The 26690-nt window shown below is 43.7% G+C and overlaps 1 protein-coding gene across 1 annotated transcript in view; it reads left to right on the top strand.

Annotated features, from left to right (window-relative positions):
• Positions 1-4092: 4092 nt before the first annotated feature.
• The window catches only part of LANCL3 (LanC like family member 3), a 38323-nt gene continuing 15725 nt past the window's right edge, over positions 4093-26690 (top strand). Inside the window, exon 1 of the mRNA XM_085049294.1 lies at positions 4093-4690. Coding sequence (XP_084905420.1) covers positions 4145-4690 — 546 coding nt within the window. The 5' untranslated portion in view covers positions 4093-4144. The remainder of the gene's footprint in view (positions 4691-26690) is intronic.

Here is a 26690-nt window from a genome sequence, read left to right as displayed (position 1 = left end):
GACTCTGTACCAGCTGTTACGTTTTTACCTAAGCTGAAACCCTTACCAAAATTAGCCTACCTCTCCAAATGGAAAATGGGACATTCTGTAATAAAAATCAGTTCTGTAAGCAATGAGTACCTCTACCTATCCTTTCAGTAGCTTGTTACAAAAACCTGTAAGTTGTTCTCTGTACATTCTCACAAAAAGGAAGAAAAACCAACCACCAAACAACAAAACCAAAACAATTATAGTCTTGTCTCTTGAGGAAACAATGCTTGCATAATCATGCATGACAGTCCAAGTAACAAAGGTATTTATTACTCAGCATTTCCCGCTATCCCAAAATTTCTCTGTTGGCCAATGTCTACCATATCTAGTAATTAAGACAGAGTCTCAAAGAAATTAGACTTCTGTTCAATTACTAAGTTTTATGAATCTGAGTAGTGGACAAAAATTCAGTGTGCTCTTGGAGCAAAAGGTAATTCAGTGCAGCCCTGTCTTCTTCTGATGTACAATTTTCATTGTGATTAAATAGCAATACATGCACCAAAACTTGGGTCATGCAGAAATTGTGTTTATATTATCAACTATACACAAATAGCAGGAGAAAAGGTTGACTTAGGAAAAGAGATTCCATTGTGCAATGTCAAGAACACTTCATTTTCAAAGCAGGTCTTCATATCACTGTCAGTTGATCGTCACAGAACAAAAACCACAAAACCTTTCGTGTAGCTTTTTAGGTGGAGTCCATACCAAACAGGGTAGCTCAACCTGAGAAAGAAAAAAAAAACAACTTATGGTAAGAAACCAGAATATATTGAGCACCGGGAGACTGCTGGTGCAATGTGCCTACAAAATGACAGTGCTGGAAAACCCCTGGGGCTACCTCCACTGCACAACTCCTGATCAGGCTACACCAAATTTTGGTTACCAGCATGGTCTCTGCAGTGCAGTGATAATTCCCCCTTCAAGAACCCTTCTCAGACAATACTGGAAACACAAGTACTTCTTTCCTAATGTGAATATGAAACACAATTAATTCCTTTCTGTCAAATGCTCCAGGGCCAGCTGCCCATCAAAAGTGAATTGACTGCAGGGCCAAGATGGAGATGACCCTGTAACCCCAGAGCCCCTTGGACAGGAGTGTAGATTCCCAGGACAAAGCCCAGCCAGGCAGGGAAAGGAGCTAACTGCAAAGCTGTCCTGCAGTGGCAAAGCTCTCTGGGGAGGGAAGAGCAGCACTAGGCAGTAAAGGGTACCAAGGGCTAATTTTGATAGGTATTTGGGAACTGATTTTAGATTTAATAGCTTGCTCAAAGCAGCCTTGAAAACTCCCTAGCACGACCTTGCTGATGTGTTCATCACACCACTTAATACACTTCTGTCATTGAAGCTCAGCCTGTGTATGGAGCTTCAGGAAGCTCAGCCTGTGTATCTCTCCTTACCTCAGGAGAGATGTGGAATCCTGGGTGAGAACAAAACTGCAGCCACATGGGTATCCCAAAATCCTGAAGGCATATGAAACTGTTACCTCAGTAAAAAGTATACAAGACAAATGACAGACCAATCCATAAGACATTTGTTAGGAGATGCCTCCAGTCCCTACATGACAACTGAAGACAGACTGTTGTGGTCTTTTGGAAATATCAGGTGCCTGAATTCCCTGAAGGGACCTGTAAATAAATAAGTAGAAACAAACAAGTACACGTGAACAAGTACACCAATAAGCCCCATTTTGAGCAAGGGTTGGACTAGATCCTAAGATTCCTCCCAAGCCTATTTATTCTATGATTAGACATTTAATCAATATAGGAAACAAGCAAATCTCCAGAACATGTGTTCTAGAATGGTGGATGTACTAAAAGGAGTGAGAGGGACAAATTCACATTTTTTCTCCAGCTGAAGGCCCACACTGGAGGCCCACATTTACTCTGGGGCTGAAGAGGAGGGCAAATCTCAGATGATCTGATGAGAGACAAAGGAACTACACCTGAGAATCTGCCCTACTTCTCTTCCAGTTGTATTAGGACTGCATCTGTGCTTGTTTGAGAGAAAAAGACACAGAATTCAACCTCTGAAAGCATAGAACTTTTGTACCTGAACACATGAGTAGTTTAAGATTTGGAGGGTTTGCAGATACAAGAAGCACGTGTTTTTCTCTCCCTTTGGTGGTTTAATACTCATACAAAAGAAGTACAACAGAAACTCTCATCCTCATTTCTTGCTTCATTGCTGTGTGGCATCTGCTCAGCTCTCTTTATCTTAACAAAAGACTCTCTGGAGCACAGAAGGTGTTCTTTTTTGGCATTGCATTACTGACTACCTTTTGACTGTCATGTGGAAAAATGTTGCTAACTCAACTGATTTACTTATAAAATCTGTATTTTTCTTAAATCCCTTGCCGCTGAACTGGCAGAGATCCATTTCCCTTTTCTGAGGTTCTCAAAATGAGAGAGCCTTTTTAATTTGAAAAGAAGATTGAATAGATGAAGCAAGCATCCCCAAAATGTAAAATAAATTATGGCAGAATGAAAAATAAAACTCCCAAATTTTCACTGTAAAAAGCATTTAGGGAATACACGTTCCTAGAATCAACAGATATTATGCTGGAAAATCCTTAGCTACACTGCTATCAATGGGCCAACATAAGCCAGTTTGTGACAGAAAATAATGTATGAATGAGATGGCCTAGCCTTTTGCAGGGCATTTTCATATTTTTGATGCTCTAGATTGCCAAGGTCTGTGTGTAGAAACCACATACTGTACAATTGTGAATAAGCCAGAAAATGGGGCTTTAAGGAACACTGTCCAAAACAAACTAATGGATGGGTATCTGGAATATAAACATGGGAAAATGGCACTGAAGAGAAGCGTAGAAACCAGGAGGCGAAAGCAAATATCTCTGAGCAGATCATAAACCCCATACAAAGAAGGAAAGAGGGAGGTGAGTTGAATCAAAAAGAGGGTGTGAAAGAGCAAGCGAGGAGCTGCACGGGGTTGAAGGTACTTGGCTGAAACAAGTAGCCAGCACGAAGCTGATAGAAGCCAGCCACAGCTTCAGAAAGGTCTTTCTACATCCAAAGGACAGGGCTCTGGCTCTTGCTACTGGATGGAGTCTCTAGCAAGCTGCTCCTTCCACCTTTCTTTGGGAGGACACTTAATTACTAGGGCTGCATCTCCAGAGAAAGTACCAGAGACCACCAGATGCCCGTAAGTCACAGATCTTTGGTGAGTAATTCACTTCTGGTGCAGAAGTTCACATCATCAGGGGAAGAAGTGACAGCTGTGTATCTGTATCATGAAAGAGTTGCTCTTAATCTCTACTTCAAGATTTTCCTTCTTTTGTTCTTTCCTTTAACTGGAATCTATTCAGTGACCTAAATTTTCTGTTCCTCATAAGCTCCGCTTGGCTCATGCATGAAGGAAAGGGGCCAAAGATGGCCTTGTGCCACCGCTGGTCTGCTGGGGACTTGCTTAGCTTCCCATGTAAATTGGCCTCGGGCTGCCCTCCTTCGCATTTGGCTCCATCCTTCAGCTTTGGCTGCAGCAGCCCCCGAGGGGCCGCTCCACAGCCAGGAATAACTCAGCAGCTCTCCGGCCACCCTTCCAGCCCCTGCATCCCTCCAGCAGACCCAGCACTGATCCCTGAGCCAAATGGCAGCATCCCTGATAGCAGCGGGGCGGGGGAGGATGGAAAACCCAACTAACCCCTTTTCCTCGGGGACGCACAGACGGGTCGGGCAGAGGTGATGCACTGGCGTCCCCCTGAGAAGGAAGAGCCCCGCGGGAGGACAGCAGAACCGGGCCGGTCCCTCGCGAGGCGAGGCTCGGCGCTCCGCAGATCCGCTCAGCCGCAGCCAGCCCGGGCGGCCGGGAAGCACCGGCCGGGAGCTGGTGGGGAGGCGGCGGTGAGGCGGCCGAGGGGCGCTGGGCGAGCACCGAACGGGCTGTGCCGGACCCGGGGCTCCCGGCCGGCATCACCCATCGCCCCGGGCCGGCACCCCGGCCTCGCCCGCCCCGTCCGGCAGCCGCGGGGGCGGTGGGAGCGCCCCTTGCCCGCCTCTCCTGCCTCCCGCCCGCCTCCCCGCGCTCCCTCCGCCCCCTCGGCCGGCAGCTCCCGCCCGCCGCTCCCCGCTGCGCAGAGCGGCCGCGCCGGCGGGGGATGGAGAGCCAGCGCTGCTTCGCCAACCGCTTCGATGACTACCCGGGCAGCCCCGCGGCGGCGCCGGACAGGGAGGCGGCGGTGCCGCTGGTGACGGCCACCATCGAGCGCATCCTGCGGGAGCTGCCGCCCCTGGGCGGCCCCCGCGGCTGCCCGGGCGGGCTGTACGGCGGCGTGGCCGGCGTGGCCTACATGCTGTACCACGTCGCGCAGTGCCCGCTGTTCGCGCCGTCGCGGGACTCGTACCTGCGGGCGGCCCGCCGCGTCGTGGACGCCTGCCTGCGCTACCAGGAGGGCTGCGGCGAGGCCGACGCCGATACCCGCGCCGCCTTCCTGCTGGGCGGCGCCGGGGTGTACGCGGTGGCCGCGCTGGTCTACCGCGCCCTGGGGCTGCCCGAGTTCGCCCGGCCGCTGGGCAAGTTCAGGGAGCTGAGCGAGGTGTGCGCGCCGCTCTCCTTCCTCGAGTGCGGCTCCGACGAGCTGTTCGTGGGCCGCGCCGGCTACCTGTGCGCCGCGCTGGTGCTGAAGCAGCGGCTGGGCATGGAGGTAAGGGCGGGCCGGGGGCGGCGGGGCAGCTCCGGGACACCGGCACGGCCGTCGGGGGATCCCCGGCGAGCTGCGGCGGTCACTGGGCCGGCTGCCCGCGCCGCTGCCGGGCCGGGACGGTGCCCTCGGTTCTGCTCGGCGCTGGACGGGGATGCAGCGGTGCCGCGGCTGTCTGCAGCTTGCACTTCGGGGGGCCAGCTTCGGGAAGAGCCCCGGGAACCGAGGGCTTTCCCCGGTAGCTGTTCCTCCCGCAGCGGAGCGGTGCGGTCCGGCCGGAGGGAGGGATGGGTCCCGGAGCGGTGCGGAGCGCTCGTCCCGCGGCACGCCGAGAGCAGCGGCTGGGGGCTGCCGGGCGGCGAATTCCTCGGCAAAAGCCACCCCGGGCTTTTCAAGAGTGTTTCCGTAAAATGAAGTGGGTAAGAAAAGAAACAGCGTTGAGTAAAGCAGAGTGAGGAACCCTGTGGTACTGAGCGGTGCTGTGCTGTAATTTGTGAGCGAAGAACCAGGTTTTCAGAGGCATTTGGTCTGCCAACCCCAGCATGCAGACTTTTGGAAACCTGGCCGAGTATTTTGGTGCTTTTCATGAATGAGAGCAGAGGATTGTTTGCTGGAAGCGTGAGATGTGGTTATGGTTCAACATAGTATTGGTTTGAGTAGTCGCGACTTTACCCCAGGACATTGTCAGTACAATTCAGCTGACAGTTCAGAGCTTCCACTGATTATGGCATAATAATTATTGCAACTGATTGTATTTGCTGTGGTGATTGTTACTAAGTGATCAGTGTGGTATCTGAGCAGGCAGTTGGTAGATTTTTTTTTCCCCTGTCCTCTTGTCAGGCCCAATCTGTGTTTCCTCTGTTAATCACTGATTTGCAAGTTCATATGCTTCTGGCTTTCTTCCCTCCCAGGAGGGGAAGCAACATTTATTTATGAGTAAATAAATGATGTAAAAGCAAGTGGCTCTGCCCTATCCAATACCAGTCACTGCAGTTGGAGTCTGAGGAAATTCACTTAATGGAGGTCTCAGGAGGCTGGAGGGTATCCAGAGAAGCCAAGAATAATGTTAAGTCAGTTAAATACTTTGATTGCCTTGAACTAGAATTCTTACCACACTAAGCATTTAAAGAAGCATACCAAGTGTGCATAAACATGGTTTATGCATACCATAATAGCATACCATAAACATGGTTATGTTATTTGTAACCATAACCAAACTTTTCATTCTGATGGCATTTCCCATGACAGGAAAGTTTTGTAGACAGGTCACAATCCTATGTGCAGCAGTGCCTGCCTGAAGGGATGGTTTCTCGTGGAGACATGAGCCATCTCTGTTGGTTCAGTTGGCACTGGGGGAGTGTGTCCAGTGCCCATGTCAGCGTTCATGATGGTGTCGTGACACACCAGCAGAAGAAGGTGGCACTCTCTGCTCTACTGCCTTATTAATGCCTTTTTCCGTTTGCCTTGCATCCCAGAGAGCAATTGCTGAGCAGCTGGGAGAGTGGGATGCAATCACCTCTCACAGGCAATGCGAGGAAGGGGAAAGCTTTCCTCTGCTTGCTTGCTTGGTGAAAAATCATGCTAAATGCAGCTGTAAAGAGTTAAATATCCCCACAGGTAAGCACAGGTGTGCACTTAGTGTGGAACGTGTTTAGCAGGTGGGTTAATTGCTATTTTGCTAATAAAACATATCCTGTGACCCCTTGCTGATGTTTTCATTGATAAGCTAATATCCTTCTATAGTATTATTTCTTCTGTCAAATACATATGCACAGCATAGGGCAAGAATTAAAACACACTGCTAATTATTATTAATAAAAACAAACTAATTTGGTTTCAATTTTAACAAATATTTTAAAAAGCTTCCAGTTGAAATATTTTGCTCCTTTGTGAGGAAAATTATGATTTCTAGTCTTTATGTATTCAAGCTTGAGCAAAATTTGTGTCCTTTGATAAATATTCCCAGCCTAATACAGAATTATTTTAATTAGTACATTGCCAGACCAAACCCTGCATCTTTTTACAAATGAAGAAAGGGATGCCCAGAGAGAGTGCATGTCGTTTATTACCCAAGGTCAAACTGTAAGCCAGGTACATCCCAGAATAGAAGCAATACCTTGTGATTCGAACTGCTGGAAAATGCTACCTCCTGTAATTTGATTGTGCACAGCCTCACATGGCTCATTGCAGCATGTTTTCTTGTTTCCCACGTTCTTTATTTTTTCTTTTCTTTTTTTCTTTTTTTTTTCTTTTTTTTTTTTGAGGACACTGTGCAAAGTGTTCCAGCACAAAGTGAAATCCATTCCTTACGTTGAAGCACAGCTGCTGCTGCCCGCATGGTTTTTTCGTCTGAAGGAGTCAAATGGTGACCTATATATGAGAAATCGCTTGTCCTTGAAAAAAACCTTTTGAGGGAATTTTATAATTTATGTCTTGGGTTTGTTTTTTGTTTCATGCAAGCAGGGATGGAAGGAGACAGCTTTATTTCAGCAAACATGCATTTAGCTCAGCTGCTGTGCCCCCATACTCCAGTTTCTTGTTGAAGAGTCCTGGTGCCTTTAAGCTCCACATGTTCTTCATGGAGTTAATGGACTGTCCTGAAGGATCCACTCTGTCAGATAAAACTGACCTCATGTGAAGAAAGCATTTGCATTCAGCTAGTTTTTAGATTTTTAGGCTAATACAGCATTTTTCCCTGATGAATTAATTGGGATTTTTTGCATGAGTAAGGATTACTTCAACAGTCAAGGCTTAACAGGATTTGACTTTCATGATGCACTATGCATTAGGAAAGATGTTTATTTTCATCCCTTTTTTAATTTCCATTATATTGCAGTCAGTGCTTCCCAGACAGAGATGGGTAAAATATTGTTTTGGCAGAACCAGTGTGTCATTTGCATAAGGTGCATGTACTTTAGCTGTCCTTAACTGCTGTGTTTTCACCAGTCAGGGAAAAAAATTGTTTTATTCTCTCTTAAGTGTATCTTTTTTCAATGCTTACAGTGTTGGTTCATTGTGTGTCCTTGGGGAAATCTGTCAGTCCTGCTTTTAATTACCTTCAGTCTCTGTTTGCTTGGGCAAACAGCAGTAAGGCACCACTAAAATGGTGGTTCCATCCCTCTGTTCGGATGATATTTTATCCTCTCCTCAATTTTTCTCCGCGATGCTCCTGTCCCATTTCGTGGTTGATGGAGCATGGTGTGCCTCGGTCGCTGCACTCCCTTCTGGCAATGTAACTGTCAGATGACGGAGGAAAAGGTACACAAGTTCAAGTGGCTCCTTGTATTACCATCTGCTGAAGACGTTGCTGCCTTTTAGCACAGCTTGGGTTATCTTTTAATAACTGACTGTGGTTGGGCTCGGCTGACTCCCACTGGCTCAGGGCTGCAGCAGCAGACAGCAGTGGTACCTCACAGGAGACAGGGCAGCGTTTTGTACAGCCTGGTGCTGTGATTTTGTTGGAGACACTGGTTCTGAAAGACATTGGGGACACCATGACAGACCCTTGCCTGCAGCTGCAGGGGTGACAGGCTGAACCAGCACACTGGGGCAGCAACGTGGCCAAACCTGTTCCCTCAGGGACTGAGGCACTGGGGAGAGCCTTGAGAGCCTCTAGACACTTTAAGCTCTCTCATGTCATTATGGTTAAGCTTTCTGTCTCTGTGGCAGAGGGGAATCTCAATTTCCTTTTCCAGCCAGTGCTATGTCATGTTTTGGTGTGTGTTTCCAGGGGTGTTGTTGTGCTGGTGTGCACAATTCTGATATTCTGTCAGGTCATGCCCAGAAAGGGCAATGGTCTTTCTAGCAGGACCTCGTTGAGTGTAGGACCCTACTGAAAACCTTACTAAAAACCCTGCTTATCCTGGTTCCTGTCTATCACCAGAGCCTCTTTTTTCTTGGACCTCACAAGATTGCAAGTCAAGCTGAGCAAACTTCACCTGGTATGTGGAAAGCAGAAATAGCCTGATTTGCTATTGGGATGTCTGGGATCGGGGTGCCAGAGCAAGGGAAGCATCAAGCATTATTTTAAAAGGCAGTGGAACAGATGGATGTGCAGTGTGTGGAACCTGGCTGGTGCAGCCAGTGTGTATTTCCTAATATTCTGAGAGAGAAGATACAAATGAAGAAAAATTATTTTCTTTCAGCTTCCTAGACAATTCTAGATGATGTTACTTGTTCCTTAGAGTCTTCCCTCCAGATAGTGAGCTAGTTTTTTAAAGACTTGTAGGCTACTTTGCTCCACCTTTTTCTTTTTTTTCAATCTCTCAGGAAAAAATTGGGAAGTATGAGAGTAAGGATCTTCCTGAGTCCTGCCTAGAACATGTTCATTTGCAATTCCTTAAAGTGGAATGTAGATGTATTAATACTGAACATAGTGTTTCTGAAAGACACACAAATGATAGATCTTAGCAAGGGAGAGCTGCAAAATACTCACAAAACTGATGCACCTCCAAGTGCTGTAGCACAGAATCCTCATGTCAGGCTTTTAATCTCACCTGTGCCTGAAAGGGGAGGGTTGGCCTTTGAGGTGAGATTTCATTCCTCCACTGTGGCCATTAAAGTCCTTTCTCCCTGTGGAAGAATTTGCTGGTTTATCTGAAACGTTGTGGTGTTTTAAATGTCAGATATCATGGTGCTAGCTAGGACTGCGCTGATTTCATTATTTCATTTCACACAGGCCACTACACAGCCAGGATGCCCTTTTTTTGCCAGAGGATCAAAATGAGTTAACAGTAAAGATGAAATCTTTTGATCCTAGCCTGTCTCTTTTAAATATACAGTCTCCTAGCCATGGTTTCCAAAATCATACGCAGGGGATAAATTTTGCATTAATTCGCTTGAATTGATGAATTTAAACCAGGAGTTGAATACTGGGTTTTTCTAAAGTAAACAGTGAAACAAGGGGAATTATTTGCACCTAGATTTTAAAATTTTTTTAGAAAGCAATCTGAAATAATTTGGGTCCACATTTCAGAATTTCCCTGTTTCTCTTCAGCAAGGCAATGCAAATCCTTTTTATTTTAGCAGCCTTCAGACTGGAAGATGGGGACATCTTGATAATGCCTGCCTGGATTCAGTTCCAACACAGAGGGACACTGAATATTTAGTTGTAGAGTCAAAGTAAAAAACTGAAGGTTGAAAATGTTGAATTTCAAGTATACTGTTTACGAGCCAGCAAAGAAGCCCTGTAATACAGACTGGATCCTGCTGGAACTGGAGGTTTGATTGACACAATTTTAGCGACATAACTTATGTATTCTGCTGCAGAAATACGGATTTCAGCCGCTTATAGCTGAAGAGTGGTATTAAAGACAGTTCTGTAGAAAAGCAGTTCGGTATCTCTGCACCTCTTTGTGCTGTTGGAAGAACATTTGCCTCTGCAGCAGCATCCTTCTGCTGAAAAAGCAGCCCAAGCAGTAATACTGTTGTTATAATAAGAGATTTTAACAAAAAAAGGAAATATATTTATGCAGAAGCATCTCTTGTATCCGGAATAGATCTGTACTTTCTCATCCTTCTAATTCCTTTAAATTTCACATGCCAGAATTTAACTCTTAAGCTTTGTCAGTTCAGTCACCTTCCTCATCATCCCCGTGGAGATCTTTGAGGTCACCCTTTGGAGTTAGTTGGTGCTGCTCAGAAGCAGAGGTGTTCAAGGCAGTGTCCCTGCCCTCTGCAGCACTTCTCTGGCTTGAAGGTGAGACCTGCAGAGCAAAACAGGAACTGGAATGGGGGCATGTTTGTGGGACTTGGACCTTGGAGTGTGTCTGGTGACTGAATCTCTGGAACATCTGGAGCCATCAGTGTTTGAAGCAGAGAAGTAGGGGATCTCTCCAGCAGAGAGGGGCAGAGCTGGGCTGGGAGCTGCTGTTTTTCACAGCATCAGTTACCTGGGGTCACTTTGATGGCACATGTTCCTTAAATCTATAGCCTTGGGTTTTCAGATATTTGTATGTTGGGTTTGATGCATACACCAAAGGACTTTATTACAAACTGTGTCTACAGATAGCAATATTTGATGTGGATGTTTCCCCTCATGATTTTTTGGCCTGATTCTTACACAGGACCAAAATCCAGTTAACTGTGTTAATTCACAGGTAGCACTGGATGACACAGCAGAAAGGAGGAGTGTGCATGTCAAACATGCCTGTGTGGTGGAGTGTGTGGAGGCAGAGACAGGCAGGCATGGTGAAAAAACACATTTGACAGAGGCTGAACAGAGAGGCAAAGAAAGAGACAATTTAAAAAATTATTTTAAAAGCAAAAGAACTAGAAGTAGGATTATGTAGAAATAGAAAAGTGGAAAGTTGTAGGGGGGTAGCAGAATCCAAGGATGAAAGGAAAAAGGCAAGAAATAATGTAGAACCTGGAGCAGGGGAGATTTAAAACTAAAATCAGGTGCTGGAGATCTGATGGCCAATGTACTCAATTTAGAAGAAGCCAGAACTTCAGCAGAACAGTAAACACGGGGAGGACAGGCAGAGGAGTAAGCTACATTTCATTGAGGAAAATTACTATTTTTGTCTGCTTGTTTTTTGTTTGTCACTCTTCCGTCCCCATATTCTCTTTGCATATGCTCATACATTTACAAAAATAGCTGTCATCACATTCAGTGCTTACAAATCAGAGCACAGCCTTATGTGTTGTATTCCATATTTTCTTTAAGGAATAACTGAGACAGCTACTGATGTCTGGAAGCAAATACAGGCTTTTTCATTAACATTGCTGTACTTCTGACACTGACATGTTCCTATTTCGTGCATATAACACTGTAAATCAGTGTGTAACCTAAACAGGAATGTTGTTGGTAAACTTTACTTTGGTACCAGGCTAAAGAAGCAGGAATGTGAAAGACTGAGCTGCTCCTGGGAGGAAGAAAAGAGCACCAGGCTAACAACAATTACACTGTGAAAGTGTAACATCCTCAGCACTTTACAGCACTGAAATGGAGGGATAAAAGTAAGCCAAAAATTCCTCTGCAGTCATTTAACACACATTTTTAGAAAAATAGGTTTGTACATAAAGATGTAGCACATCTGTGCACTGAAACTGGCAGGGCGCAAATGCAGAATGATCCTCTTCTTTTGTCTCACCTTTATTAAGTCAATAGATCCTGCTTTTCTAATTCAGCAGGACAGTCTTAAAATCAACGTACAGCCCCATTGACAGGCAGTGTAAAGATTGCAGAGCAGGTTCTCAGCCTTGCCTCCAAGCAGTATTGAAGCTGTGTTGAGAGGATCATGGAGCCAGTCAAAATGGGCAAATCCCGTGGTCCTGCTGTCACCCAACTCCTCTATTCCACCCCTTTTTAAAAAAAGCAGAATTCAATATATGCAATCAGGTCACTATTTTTGATAAGATGATCTGTCAAAACATGTCTTTGTCTATGTCTGTCATGGCAGGGAGTTCTTTGACCATTGACAAGCATGAGATCAAGCACCGAGTGATGTTGTGTAACCTTCTGTCCACTCCATTACAGCAGAGCTCAGGGACAATATCCTGTCAAAACCAGTTATTTCTTATCTATATTGGAGGATTATTTTCAAGTGATAGTGAGCTGGAGTACCAAGGCAAAATAATTGAAATAGCGGTTTCATTTCAGGCAAACATGACCAAAAAGTATCTCAATAGCAGTCCAAGCTGTGGCTGAGTCATTTGGTGTTTCTCAGCTCAGTATATTTTGATGTCTGAGAAAAGAACCGTAAATCTATTTTTGTGGTAGATCAGTATTCCTGAATTCTTCATTTTAATGGCTTAGTATCTCTTGTTGAAGAACAGTGGATCTTGAGTGAGATGGAGTGGATGTCTGATACTTCCAATCCCTCATTGGTATGTTAACATGATTGAGGGTTATAAACTGGGGATGTATTGGTCATGTTTAGATTTCAGCATCAAGCAAATGAAGGCTGCTCTTAAAACTGTGTATTCCTGGGGGTAGAAGCAGCCCAGGGCAAAGCAGTTCTGTGCTGGTGGCTCAGTGATGAATTGGAAGGTGGTGATTATTGCTTATTCCATACTGGTGCCATTCTGCAGTTTGTCTGCTCATTCTTCACAGCCAAACAATATCCCTACCATAATCAAAGAGCTGACAGAGACCTTGAGAGGTAATTCAGGCTCCCATCTAGCCCACAGGAAGCTGTTCTCATGCCTGTCATTCTGGGCAGCGCCTCTCTAACCTGCTCTTCATATCCCCAGTCAGTGATGGGGGATCTGCAGTCTGCCCTGGCTGTCTGATACACTGCTTTGTTAGAAAGTCCAGCCTAATGACTAATCTAAATCTTGCTGTAATTTAAGCCTGATTTTTCTTGTCCTCTCCATTCAAAAATAGCAAGAAAATTTGTTCCTCTCTGCAGAAGCTCTTTATATATTTCAAGACTGTTACAGTTTATTTTTTTCTTCTCTAAACAATCCTAATCCTTCCAATCTTCCCATGTGTGTCATGTTTTCTACATCTCTGGTCATTCCTAGTGCACTCTGCCTGTCTCCCTCCAGCCTCTCCTGGAGAGTGTCAGGAGTTGGACACATGGGTCTGGCAAAGGCCTTTCTAGTTTAGCAAAGAGAAGCTAGTTTAGCAAAACTCTGTTTCTTCCAGGTCTCTTTCCTGTGTATACATCTCAGGAAGGTGTTTGCATCTCACACCAGTGTGACACTGACTCACCTCCAGCTCATGACCTGCTTTTATCCAGCAGCCTTTTGATGGGCTGCTGCTCATGGACAGGTATTCTTCAGGAAAAGTCTCTGAACAAGTGAAGTAGGTGGGGGTCATGTGGAGACAGGGAATCATTGAACATTGTGCTGTGATATGCAAGATGAGAAGCTTCATCTGCTGAAGGAGCTTTGTGTCGTTAATGCCAACTAGAGAATCTCTTTTCCTTTGTTCCCTGAATGAAACTGGGAGTATGTCATTGTACATTGTAACACGAGGTGTGCCATTACATATCCAGGGGACATCTGTGAAGTGATAGAGTTCTTTTGTGAAAGTACACTTGGGACAATATATTTGAGAGGGCTGGATTAAGTCAATTATTTAGTCTGCATTAGAAATCAAGGAGAAAGTGAAATCTGAAGTGTCTGGAGGTTAAATTTAGTCTGTTCTTGTGATTTACACTAGTTCCTAATGTAAAGATAAAGCTCAGTGTTGTCTCTTCTTTTTGCCATCTGTGAAATGGCTAATGCCATACTTGTTTCAGTTTTCTAAGACTAAGCCAGTGATTAAGTAGTCAAAATTCCAGTTACAATAGCAATGGACTGCAAGATACATATTCCACATAGAGCTGTTTAAATTTGATCAGAGCTAAGTTGGTCAAATATGAACTCAGGGAAAATTATTAGCAGTAGAACAGCAAAAGAAACATATTCAGGCTCTTTAAATAAATATTGATTTGTTTGTTTTCGGTCTTGCAGAGCTGAATCAATCATGAGCTTTTTTTATGCCAGGCTGCTGTTTTCATCCATACATGTTTTTTATTATGCCATCAAAAATGCCTGGAAATAATGCTCATTTAACTGCTACACATCTAGACGACAAAATGTAGACAGAGTTGTAGTATGAATGCACTTGTCCTATTTTGACTTTATTCTCTAAGCACTGTGAGACCGCTAGGTTATTTTGGTAAAACAAGTATTGTGAGGTAAATTTAAAAAAAATAACATACAAGTAAGCTGAGTCAAACTTGGACTTGAATCTAAAGGTCTCTAAATGAATAAGATCCAAACCATCTATCTGAACAGTGGATGAGCATATTCAGATTTGGATTTGGCTCAGTTATGGAGTCAGAGCATGGCCGTGGTTGGAAGGTACTTCTGGAGATGTTCTGGTCCAGCCCTGCTCAGAGCACATTGCCCAGAGTTGTGCCCACTTGGTTTTGAATATCTCTGCTCCATGCCTTTCCTGGGCAACCTGTTCCTGTGTTTGGCCACCCTCACAGTAAAAAAGCTTTCTTTTGATATTTAAGTAGAATTTTCTGTCAGTGGGCACTGCTAGGAAGAGCCTGGCTCTGTCTCCTCTGCTCTCCCCTATCAGGTGTTTATACACATTGATGAAATCTCCACAGAGCCTTCTCCAGGCTGAGCAATCCTGAGTTAGTACATAGAAAGCACACAGCCATTCTTGCTCCATTTGTCTATTTTCCCCAAAAGCAGGCTCACAATGCCATTCCACCTCCTCTGACTTGCCCTAGTACCTTGAATGGGTGAAGGATTGCCATTTTTTCCCCTTGCAGTTGCAAGCAGGGAAGGGCCTAAAGTCCAGAAGGGTCAAAAGGACCCATTCAGCACCATGGTCTCCTTTTCAGTCTTTGCTGTATCAAGGAACGGCAGAATCTTCTCTTAGTAGCCAAATATTAAGGTTGATAAAATTCTTACTGGTTCTGGCAGGTAATGGGGAAGGTTGTGGATCTGAAAAGTTTTAGTGTAAAGATTTCTTTTTTTCCCTACAAAAACAAAGCTGGTTTAGTGGATGCTGCAGCTCAAAGGCTTCTCAAGTTCCTCACAGCCCTGCAGCACTGAGTATGTGTTAATGAATATGCCTGGATGATTGTAGGAGGAAGACTATGCTCCACCATTTAAGGAAGACAAAAGGGCATTTAGCCTGTTCTTGTGATTTACTGTAGTTTCTAATGTAAAAATAAAGCTCAGTGTTGTCTCTCTTCTTGCCATCTGTGAAATGGCTAATGCTATACTTGTTCTAGTTTTCTAAGACTAAGCCAAGTGCCTCTGCACTGTAGGAACATCATCTCCTGACCATATTAATCAAACACCTCAGGCTGCTGTTTGCCAGTGCAGGAGGAGAGTTCCCTGTCCCATGGGATGTGTGAGGAGCCAAGGATGCAGCAGGGGAAAAAGACAAAACCTTTCTCTGAAAGCTGAGTTACAGGCCATGGAGTTATAAAACATTCTTCCCAGTGTCTGCAGATGGCCAGGACATGCCTCAAGCACGGGGGCTGTGAGGGAGGTTCTTGTCTGTTGTTGTTTTTATGGAATCTCTTTCAGATTCTGCATGACAGACATCTGAGGACTTCAGTGTCCTTCTGGGCCCTTGAAGTGAAGCTGCTTTACTCCAAGGGCATCAGAATATCAAGCACACACAATAGGGTAATGAAAGGCATCTGGTAAAAGAGTTAAAATATATGTATTTTAAACTTTACAAACTTGCCTTGTAAAACACAGTTTATGATCTGTATGTCCAGAAATAGCTGTGTGGGGCCCTCCTGTCTCACTTTGCTCAGTTCCTCCTGTGGGGCTGCAGAGAACAATCATGTAAAATGACAAATCCAGCGAAAGAGAAGATGGCATTGAGTGCTCCCAGGGCACCATGTGTCATTTGTAACATGAGGCCATAGTAATTCCTGTTAGTTAATTACATGCAAGCTAATGGCCAAGTGCTGTGAATATTTCTTTATTATTGCTGGCAGTGGTGTGATCTGTCTCATGGCTCTCATTCTTCTTCCTAGCTGTGTGAGGTTTGAGCTCTTAGAGTAATCTGTACTGTGCCTTCTGACACAGCAGTCTCTTTTTCCCAAAGTCTGCTTGGTTTACACACTGTCACAAGTGAGAATAAGTAGCATGGGGAAGATTGATAAAATATTCCTAATTTGATTATAGTACCAAATGGCAATCTTCTAACTAGTAGAAAAGTACAGATAGTAATTCCATTACTTACCAAGTAAGCTACATTTTAAAGATACAATATTCCACACTTCCTCAAATGAATCCCATGACTCTTACTCTGCCCTTGAAATGTGGCAGTATTGAATTATAAGTGACTGTCTGTATTTGAAATATGACTTGAATTGTATTTGGAGTTGTGGGCATATTTCCAGGCAACGCTAATGGCACTGTGTGCCACTGGAAACTCTTTTGTTCCTGTCTTTTGCTTGAGAACCATCTTGTCACTGTGCCCTGGAGTATCTGGGAGCCACATACAGAACATCAGGATTTTTACTACATCAGGCTGCTACCACAGTCTAAGGATAGAGTAAAATTCAGATGACTCAGAGGACTTGATCACCTTCATCTGGTTTTCCTGCATTATGTTGTCAGCATTCTTCCTGTAGCTTAAGTTGATATTTCTATTCAGTGGCTTATTGGCATGGCACAAATTGCAGATCATCACACGGAGTAAAAGTGGCATGATGCCAGCATGGAGTTCTCTAGAATTCCCCCTGCTTGAAGGCAGTGCTGGTGCTACTTTAAAGTGGCTCGTTTATGCCTTTGTTAGCCTGTGAATGATGCTGTTGTGTCGTTTACCTCATTTAACTAATTTCACAGGTAGCCACATTGTTCCTCAGCTGCAAATATTCAGACATACTTCAGGTGTCACATGCCTCATAAAGATCTGCACAGTAGAACTGTGCATATAAAGCAGCATGACATGGAATAAAGAAGTCTTTTGAGACAAGCAAGATCACTTGTAAACAACAGAATTATAAAATTAGTGGCTGATGAAAAAGCAGTAGCCAATACCGTGTTTACATTTGAATAGGGCTTTTGATGCAGTGTCAAAGATAATCTTCCTTGAAAACTTAATTCATGCTGGTTTGGATGGGAACTCTGTGGATTTGGAATTGCCTGAAATACCACAAGCAAAGCTAATCATAAGTACTAATAAGGGAATGATGTAGCAGCCAGACGTATTTGTTATCTTCATTAATGATCCAGAAGAGGCAGAAAGCTGGATAACAATTGCTTTGGCTTTTAAACTGAAGCAAATGCCAGACACTATGCACAGGCAGAGGGAAAGTATGAAAACAGCTCAAGAGATTAAAAAATGAGCTAAAACAAGGTTTGTTTTAATTTTTTAGTGTAACCACATGTATCTGGGAAGAAATATCTGTAATACCCTGTATGCTAGGGTGAAACTAAGATTCAAGTAAGCTGGACATGATAGGGCCTGAGTACATCAGAGTTTGGCACTTGCTTGAGTGTAAATTCTCCTTATGTTCCTTTGCATTTATTTTCCGTGGGAATGAACAGCTAATATAAATGAAAACCCATAACCAGTTCTTGCTATCACAATGTGGCATCCACCAGGTCAGTGCAATGCTGGACTCCCTACACAGCTGTACCATCCAACAGAGATATTATGTATTCACTCTCTGGGATTCCTCAGACCTTTCCATTGCCTAAAATTCACCTGGAATGCCAAGACATCAAGTTTGGTAGTCAAAACTTTCTCAGGCTGGTGACTCAGTTTAGATGTGCTTAAATGTCCAAGGTACCTGGTTTATGTCCTGTAAATCTTCTGATAGGTGTGCAAATCCTGACAGTGCTGTGTTGAGGGTCACAAGCCATGCCAAAATTCATAAGCCAACAGCTACATCCCTCACAATCTGTGGAGCTCTGGTAATGATTTACAGTGCTCTCTTTTCTCCACGGTGTTTATGCAACTCCTTCTAGTCTTCCCACAGGTAGTGGCAGTTTGCACTCCGTCTCACCTGCCATAACTCATCTCTACATCCTCCAAAGGAGGCTGTAAAGCTGCAGCTGGGGAGCACATCCCACCTAGCTCATCCCTCCCAGTTTGCTGGAAGTGCTTTTCTCACAGAGCACGAAGGGTCTGACCTGCTGCGGAGTAAAAGCAAATTTAGCATCACGTCTTTTCCCAGTAGCAAGGGCAGAGTGTGTTCACCTCTTGTCAGCCTTACAGGGTTTAAGACCAAATGGGCTCTGAGCAAATTACAGCGCAAGTGGGGGTCTTCCTTTTTACATGCAATAACCTTGAGATTTCATCACTGACCCGGTAATTGAAATTCACCTCCCTTCTTTTTCTGCCACAGTGCAGTGATTTAAGCTGATGCCTCTTAGCCGAGTGTGCTGATGGCTAGAGTAAGTGTCTCTTACTGCACCTCTGATTGAAATTACTCCCATTTAATACTCAAACATTCTTCAGAGCAGAGCTTGGAGGAAAGTGCCCCAAACTCTGTCTTTGTCACCTGAAGTGACAGCATGGAAAGAAACTGTTCCTGCATGGCAGAGGCACAGTAACTGCACAACACGTTTAACTAACAGTTTTCAAACTGTTTCACACACAGCACAGCATGGACAGTTGGATGCTTCCACTTGCTTGCAGTGAGGAGCACTATGCTATAAACAAATTTTTCTCCTTCAAGGTTTGTTTCCAGTGCTCCATCTGGTTTAATGTCTTGTACCAGTGCTAGATGACTCAGCTACTCAAATGTCTGTGGAAAGGGATTCTGAAATGAGTTGTCTGTAACATGCCTAACCAGCTTTTTTTAGGGACTGACTTTATGCTCTGAAACACGAGGGTTTATTTTTCTTCCAGAATTGATGGGCTAAGTTCTGGGAGTTGATTCTATGACTTGGCCCTGCAACATCTGTCAGTGTTACGACCCACCCCTGAAGGCAAGAGTAACCCAGGTTCTTGTTAATAGATCCCTGGGGGCAGATTAGAGTGAAACAACACTGAATGATTGGTGTTTGCAAATATACATGTATGTAGGGTTTATTTTGGAGCAATTTGGTTTTAATGGAAAGCAGGTATGTGGCTGTTTTGGTTTTTATTGTCTGTAGTAATATAGCAGTATAAAAGCATAAAAGTAACACTTCAGAAAGTGTATGAGGAAAAACAAAGGAAGCATAGGAGTAAAAAGTTATCACCACCAATGGATCCTGTGATGAGACTTGATTGTTGCAATTTTGATGTCCATTGGTCAACATGATGGTCACAGTCTTGATCCATCAGGGGTGGGGGAGACCCCCAAAACACAAAATTCAATGGGTTATATGTTTAGGCTTGGTGAGAATACCCAGGTACTTTTCCTTGGGGGGAGCTTTCAGTCCTTCAGTCAAAAGCCTCAGAAATGAGTCTGGGGGTGCTTTGGGGGTCTTTGATGGTTTATTACCCCTTCTTGCCTCTCATGTCAACCTAGTGGAGCCAGTTATGCCCCATTAGAGGGGATGAACACCCTCAGGACCTTTCCAGGGAGAGCAGGGAGAGTTTTAAAACTGAGGGAGGACAGCTGTGATGATAAAAAGCACCTTCCCACCCCACAGGATCTGCCTTTCACCTGGCTCAAAGCCCAGCTTGCAGTCCTCAGTGGTGGATGCTCACTTCCTCTGTCTTAGGGCACCAGAGGCTTTGCCACCACACTCCCAAAAACTCACTCCCTGCCCCTCAGGGGGTGCAAGCCCAGCCTCAGCAAAGCACAAATTGGCAATTGTTTGAGTAGTTAACATTGCAGTCTCTCACATTTAGGATTGAATGTTCTTACATTGTAATATTGGATGGGTTGAAAGGTGAAAAATTATTTATTTAAACAACATGGACTCTGAAGAATTCAAATTTAATTCATTTGGAGTGGTGGAGCTCTTCTGCTGGTTAAGCCAAAGATCTTTCTAAAAATTCTCAATTACAGAAAGGTTCAGTTGGTTTGTTTAAATTGCAGTGTGAGTGGACTCAGCTAAATTTTGTAGAAATAATTTCCCTAGCTTACTTGCGCCTTGGGGAACAGAGAGATACTTTGCCTTTAAACTTGTACCTTTTCATAAATTATCATTTTGTTCACACATTGCGAAGTAAAATAATTTTTTGTGCTCCTTAACACGTTCTCTCCTGTCCAGAAAACAGATGTTGCCTCATTTTGAGCTTCACTTAGGAGAATCTCTTAATTGCCTCTAAAATACTTGTTTCTGCTTAATTTTGTTTTATTTTGATAATGGGAGAACAGACCCAAAGAACTAATCTGAAAAGGAACAAAACAATGACTGCTAAAGTAGCTTTTAAATAATTATTTCAGTATTACCCTCATGCATCCTAACACTCTTCTTGCTTTCTGCAGTGCTGCAATACGCTGAGCAGAGCTCTCACTGACCTGTTCTCAGCACTATGCAAATTGTCACATATGGTTGAGGTCCTTCTTCTCTGCTGAGTGTCAGATTTTGAGGAGGTCAGGGACTCCTCTGAGGTACTGAGCTGTTACAACTGTACACATTATACAGCCACTCGGGCCATTCCCTGCAGCCCTAGGTAGCATGTTATGATGGAAGCCCAAGCTTTTATTCATTTTAAATGTGGAAAAAAAACATGACATTGAAGGCATTGTGGTTGGGAGCCTCTGATGCTGGCAGTGCTGTGTTCTCTTTCTGAGCCCTAATTTGAAAAAAATGTAGAAAAGAGAAGTTGTTAATTTCTGCAAGCTTTAACAAGCTATAAAGTCTTTCATGGATAGCTTTCCAAATGCTGCTTTCTGCTCTCCTCCTCCTCCTCCGTCAATTTTTTTTGTTTCAACACTTCTGCCGGGAGGCTTTGAGGAGATGTATCTGTTTTCTTATTTAGTGCGGTTAGCCTGCGAATGACGCACGTTCACTTGTACAGAAGGAGGAGGTCTGAAGACTCACAAAACAAGCCTGAAGGCGCTTCAAGTAGACTGGGAATTCTTGCATGAGGAAGATAAAAGGACTGGATGATGGTGACAAATCAGGAATGCGATATTTTTAATGTAAAGAGGGGAAAAAATATAAGGCTGCCTAATTATGTATTGAATGAAGTCTCTGTTTTCTGAGTTTCAAATGTGCCTAGCATGTTTTGTGAGTTGCAGCCCTGCCAACAATGCTCAACAAAACACCAAGGAAGCCAGAAAAAGAAGAAAGAAATAAGTTATGACACCCAGCAACACACTTCATTGTAAAATTAAACGGATGTACAATTGCTTGCATTGTAATTTTTGATTAGTTGAAAAGTGGTAAAATGTTTTTGACAGGTGTAGTCCAGGCCAAATCCTTTAGTCCTGACAGAAAAAAAAAATGCCCTGTGGAAAACGGTGTAAATGTCTGACAGTCTCAGCTGCATCTGTGAAGCATGACCTAGGATAACAGCTTGAAAGGCAAGTGAATTCCTGTTAAACTGAATATCAAGCAAGATGAGAGATAATTTGATCCACTACAATTTGCTGGTGGATGTATAAACTGCAATCCTTTATTTTAGTTTTTTCAAGCTTCTTAATTTTATTTTAATTCTTCAAACAATGTATTTGCAGTAGCAAAGAAGATTTGCAGCAAGAGTGCAAAGCTCTGCCTCAACAGAAAGTACAGACTATTATTTGGAATTCTGGCTTCAGGGCAGTGGTGCCTCATACCTCAACTGAAATTTTTAGTCTTTTTCATTTAGATGCAGAAGATGGTGTGTTGCCTGGCTCATCACAGGAGACAGTCTTCTTGAGAATATTTGTTGACAGTTCTTTGAGAGTCTGAGGGAGAACTACTGCTTATAAATGGAGCTTTATTCAATAAAGGCATAAAGTATGCACAGCCTTGGAAAAAATGTTTTAAAAAAACCCAGGTATTTTTATTGTCCGTAAGTCATGCACTCCGCACTGGTTCAGAGCAATGAAGGATAATGCATGTGCTGGTCAGTTGCCTCCAAACTGACTGAAATCAGAGTAAGATCAGTCCTTGAAGAGTTGGATATTTGCTCAGCTCTGTTAGGTGTTTCAGCTTCTGCACATGAGGTCAGCATTTCACTCTGTCAAGTAATTAATGTTCCTGGAGTCTCAGTCTTTAAAGGCTACCTCAGACAGAATTATTATCAATCCCAACAAACTATAAGCCAGCTCTATGGTGTTACTAGCAAGACATAGAAACCCTAATAAATTGTAAAATGTTCAGCATTTCTTACATGATACTTGCCAGGAGTAGCACTCCCCCAGCCAAGACCCATTCAGGTCAATGAGGACTTTGATATTAAAAGCCATACAAATGATCTAATAGGTGAAGTGACTTTGACAGATTGAATAAAAAAAAAGAGCTGCATGAGGCTGAGAAGGCTCTTTTCCATTATTGTGAGTGATTAAGATATGGTGTTACTTAAGATGAATTGAATGATGAGCATCCTTAGAGATATTCTCAAGGAAGTAGCAATCAATCTTTCTCTGTCCTCATCCCGTCCTTTTAATATATTATATTACATAGTTGCTTTCTCTATTACATAGTTGGTTTTAAGTGTAATCTCCTAGTTTTATTTGGATTTTTGGATTACATGAACAACATGTAATCACTGTTGTTGAAACAAATGAAACTTTAATGTTATTTACAATTGCAACATGAGAATGGCACAATGAGCTGGAAACAGAGGAAAGGTGGTGTGATCATAAAAGTTCTGTGCAGGAGTTTGGTCAGAGATATCCCTCAGTGAAGGGTGCAGGAGAAAAACATTTAATTATCCAAATAGGCTGTGTAAAACCACTGACAGTTCTATACAGCCCACTGCCACATTGAGTTTGGATGTAGATTGTTCTCTTCAGACACAGCCAGCTAACGTAGCCTGTGGGGCCCAGGAGCTCTTTCACTTCTCTCTCCCTCTCTCTTTAATCTTTACTCCTTCCCAAGGCCACTTAGGCCACCGTGTCTGTTTTGTGCCACCTTTTGCCCTATACCACCCTGCTGGTCCTTCCCAGCCCACACAAGGAATACCAGCCAGCCAACAAGGATATAAATGCTACCAGGAGTGGAGTTTTGATAATTGTGAAGTGATACACAGTGCTCTTGTCCCTTTGTCTTCCTTTGACAGTTCAAAGGAACTTCACAGGTATTACCAGTTTCCCTTAGAAAGCTAGACAAAGTTTCTCAGAGCTTAAATTTTGGAGGTGCACCAGAGATGTCTTTATTTTCTCTTACCCCTTGCAACAGTGCTTTTGAGTACCTGATTCCACTTCTCTCTTTAGTGACATTTTCAAAGGTAACTATGTCTTCATGAACTTGGCAGCTGCACAATTCATAATCTTAATAAGTCCTAGCATGAATGTTTCTCTGCACATTTGTACTCCTCAGAAGTAAACACATTACATTTTATTAGATCAGTGCCCTATCCAATGCTGAGTGCTCTCCTTTACAGATAAAATAAAATAATGAATAAATGAAACTGTCCAGTTCTTTGTGGAGACCTTCACATCATCTTCAAATATGGCTGATCACCTTTCTGTGGTCTCTGGATACAGTTATAATTTTCATTTGTAGGACTTTCAGCTTCCCTTTGCACAATGTTAGCTTTCACTGACTGACTTGAGATCAAGTTCTGCCCATCTCGTGCTAACCTGCAGATGTGTACAAACACTAATAAATTCTTTTTCCCAAGGAGCAGCCTGCCTAAGTTCCTGGTAGCAAACAGTGATGCCCAACTGAACTTGCATCATCTTTTAATTCAAACTAAAGGCACAGGTTAATGCAGTGTTTTGGGTAGGTCTCTCATTTGGGTTAAAGAGTTCGTCTTTTGCAAGGACTTTCCTGAATTCTGTTTCCTGCTGTTTTGGAGCTGGAAGAATGAATAGTACTTCTTATGGCTCTGCATAGATGGCATTCATGAACCAGAGCAAGCACTGGGACAGCTTTGCTACCACAAGAAGTGTCTGTGGAACAGATGAAGGCATGGAATCACTTCCAGAGAACCAGCAGACCTGCTGTTAAGGGGAAGTAAGCTGATCCAATGTACACAGGCAGACCAGATGTTCCTTGCTTAGTAGTGTTATAAATGGGATGGGATGTTTGTCATCATAACACAGCATTGTCAGGGATATGTATCTGGAGTGCAGAAGGATAAATCTCCCATCAGGAATTGACAGCTCTGTGCTGTGTTTTTGGTGTGAGCTAATTACAGAACTTATGTACTGATGTTCTTTCTGACTGAGACTAAACAGAGTCAAAGGATTTCCCACTGATGAAGTTTATACATGAAGTTTTCCTACCTGTGAGGGGAGAAAGGAAGGAAAGCAGTATCCATGCAGCAGTAATCTCCAGTTTATTTGCAGCTCTCATAAAGTGCTCTAGTGTCTGGTGGAGGAGTGGTTGATACACAGAAGCTCCAAACAAGGGTTTGGATTGCAGAAAGGTGATCTCTGATACATCCATTTTAGCCAGTTCCCAAGGTCTGTGTCCCCATAATTGCACAGCCATGCATTATGGGGCTGGTCAATAAGAATAACAATAAAAAATGAGAAAAAAGGATTTTAGATGTCTGTTGAAAAACATTGGTGTAGAATTCTGTAATGTAAGAAAAAGCCTCTCCAAGCAGTGCTGGGTTTGTTTCTCACTTAATTTGCAAATCTTTTTAATGTTTTTAAACACGCTTTTCAATTCACGCTCTTGAATTTGGGTGCAATTTTAGGGAGAGATGCTTGAAATTAAATTGTTGGCTCTCTGTGCTCTGTGGTAACTCTAACCCTCGACTAGGCAGCAGAGAACATGCAGCTGGGGTGCAGACAGCTGCCATTCAAAAGCCTCAGCACAGGAGTGCATCCCACGATAGCTCACTTCTTGTCCTGTGATAGGACTTGTCCTCCTCATGAATGCCCTGCTGGCTTTGCTGCTGACCAGCCACTTTGGGCCCTCAGTGGGCAGACTGAAACCTCCTCAGTCATGGTGGTTATCTGAACTGCTCTGATCTGGGATCTGTTCCTTGACATCCTCCCTGCTTCATTTCTCCAGCAGCAGAGAGTGGAAGCACATGTGTGCTTCCCTACTTTCTTCAAGTAACAATAGTGTTGGAGACCTGTTTTTTCCTTCCCAAGACCTACAAGAGTCACTACATTATAACTGGGTAGCTTTATCCAGCCATATTGGTGCAGCAGAGGAAGAGGGGTTGGGAACCTGAGTTGTAGCTGTGAGAAACTCACGTTTCCCTCTCTCTTCATTGAACCAGAATAGGGGGAGCTTGAAAAAAGGTATGACAGTGATGAAAGATAGTCAGGTCTTCTTGTGCTTTCTCCCCCTCCACACAGATCCCTCTCCCTTGCTATTGCCTCTGTTGGACATTGTGATTTATCCTAAAAGGAGAACACCTAGGGAGAATTGTCCTAAGAAAAGAACACCACACTGGAGTTGCAGGAGGAACTGTCTGGTTGCTTGCGTAATCGCAGAATCCCAGAAACAATGAGGTTGGAAAAGACTTCTGGGATCATCGAGTCCAACCTCTGACTGAACACCACCATGTCAGCCAGACCATGGCACTACATCCAGCCTTTCCTTAAACACCTGCAGGGACAGTGACTCCCTGGGCAGCTCCAATGTCTAATCATCCTTTCTGTGAAGAAATACTTCCAGATTTCCAATCTAAACCTCCCCTGACATAGCTTAGGACACCATTCTCTTGTCCTAAGAGAATAGGACATTCTCTTAGGACACTTGTCACTGGCTGCCTGGGAGAAGAGGCCAATCCCTGCATGGCTACAACCTCCTGCCAAGGAGCTAAATGCATTCCAGGGATGGGGAAGCTGTTATCATTGCGACGGATTTTGGTACACATCAGCCTGCAAAAGGGCTGGAGATTGGGCCAGCTGGGCACTTCTCTAGTTCCTACCTGGTGTTCTTATGACAAATCAAAATGCCCGTCAAAGATAATCACAAGAGAGAGAACTGTGTGGGGAGGATGCTCACCAAAACCCCAAATACTGTCACCTATCACATAAGGCAGATTGTTGTTTTCTCTTTGAAACTCCTCATATTTAAGTGGAGACATAAGGAATGGAGATGCTCATTGCATTTAACCACCTGTGCAGCATCACCAGCTGCTCTGAGCCAACCGCCTGTCTACAGTGACAGTTGTGTGCCATCCTTCTCTGCAACACTTCATTTTCCCCTTCTGAAGGAAGGTTTAACAGCAAAATTTGATGGATTTAGTGGTACACAGTCTTGGCAATTGAGATCTGTGGAAGTTTTGTACTCTGTTAATGTAAAAAAAGTTCTGCATTGTCTTCTTTACAGGTAATCTGATTCATCAGAAATTAAGGCAGCCTTCAGTTTCTAACTGGAGTCATGATTAGTGACCGAAAAAATGGGACAGGACTGTTATTGCTGTTTCCATGATGCTGAGGCAAAGAGCAAGCCTCAAAATCCCCCAAATTTACATGTTAAAAACAAGCAATGCCAGTGGGATCAATAGGGAAGTCTGACTTACTCATTATTACATAATTGTACCATTTTCTAGTGAACCAGCAGAATCATGTTAGTACTTGTCCTGAGTCTGAACATCATGTCATGTAGTGGTGTTAGTATG

Source organism: Lichenostomus cassidix, chromosome 1 (genome assembly GCF_008360975.1).
Source record: "Lichenostomus cassidix isolate B80296 chromosome 1, HeHo_3.0, whole genome shotgun sequence".
NCBI classification, from domain to species: Eukaryota; Metazoa; Chordata; class Aves; order Passeriformes; family Meliphagidae; genus Lichenostomus; species Lichenostomus cassidix.
Note: the sequence above shows the minus strand (reverse complement) of the source record. Positions and strands in the feature narration are given on the sequence as shown.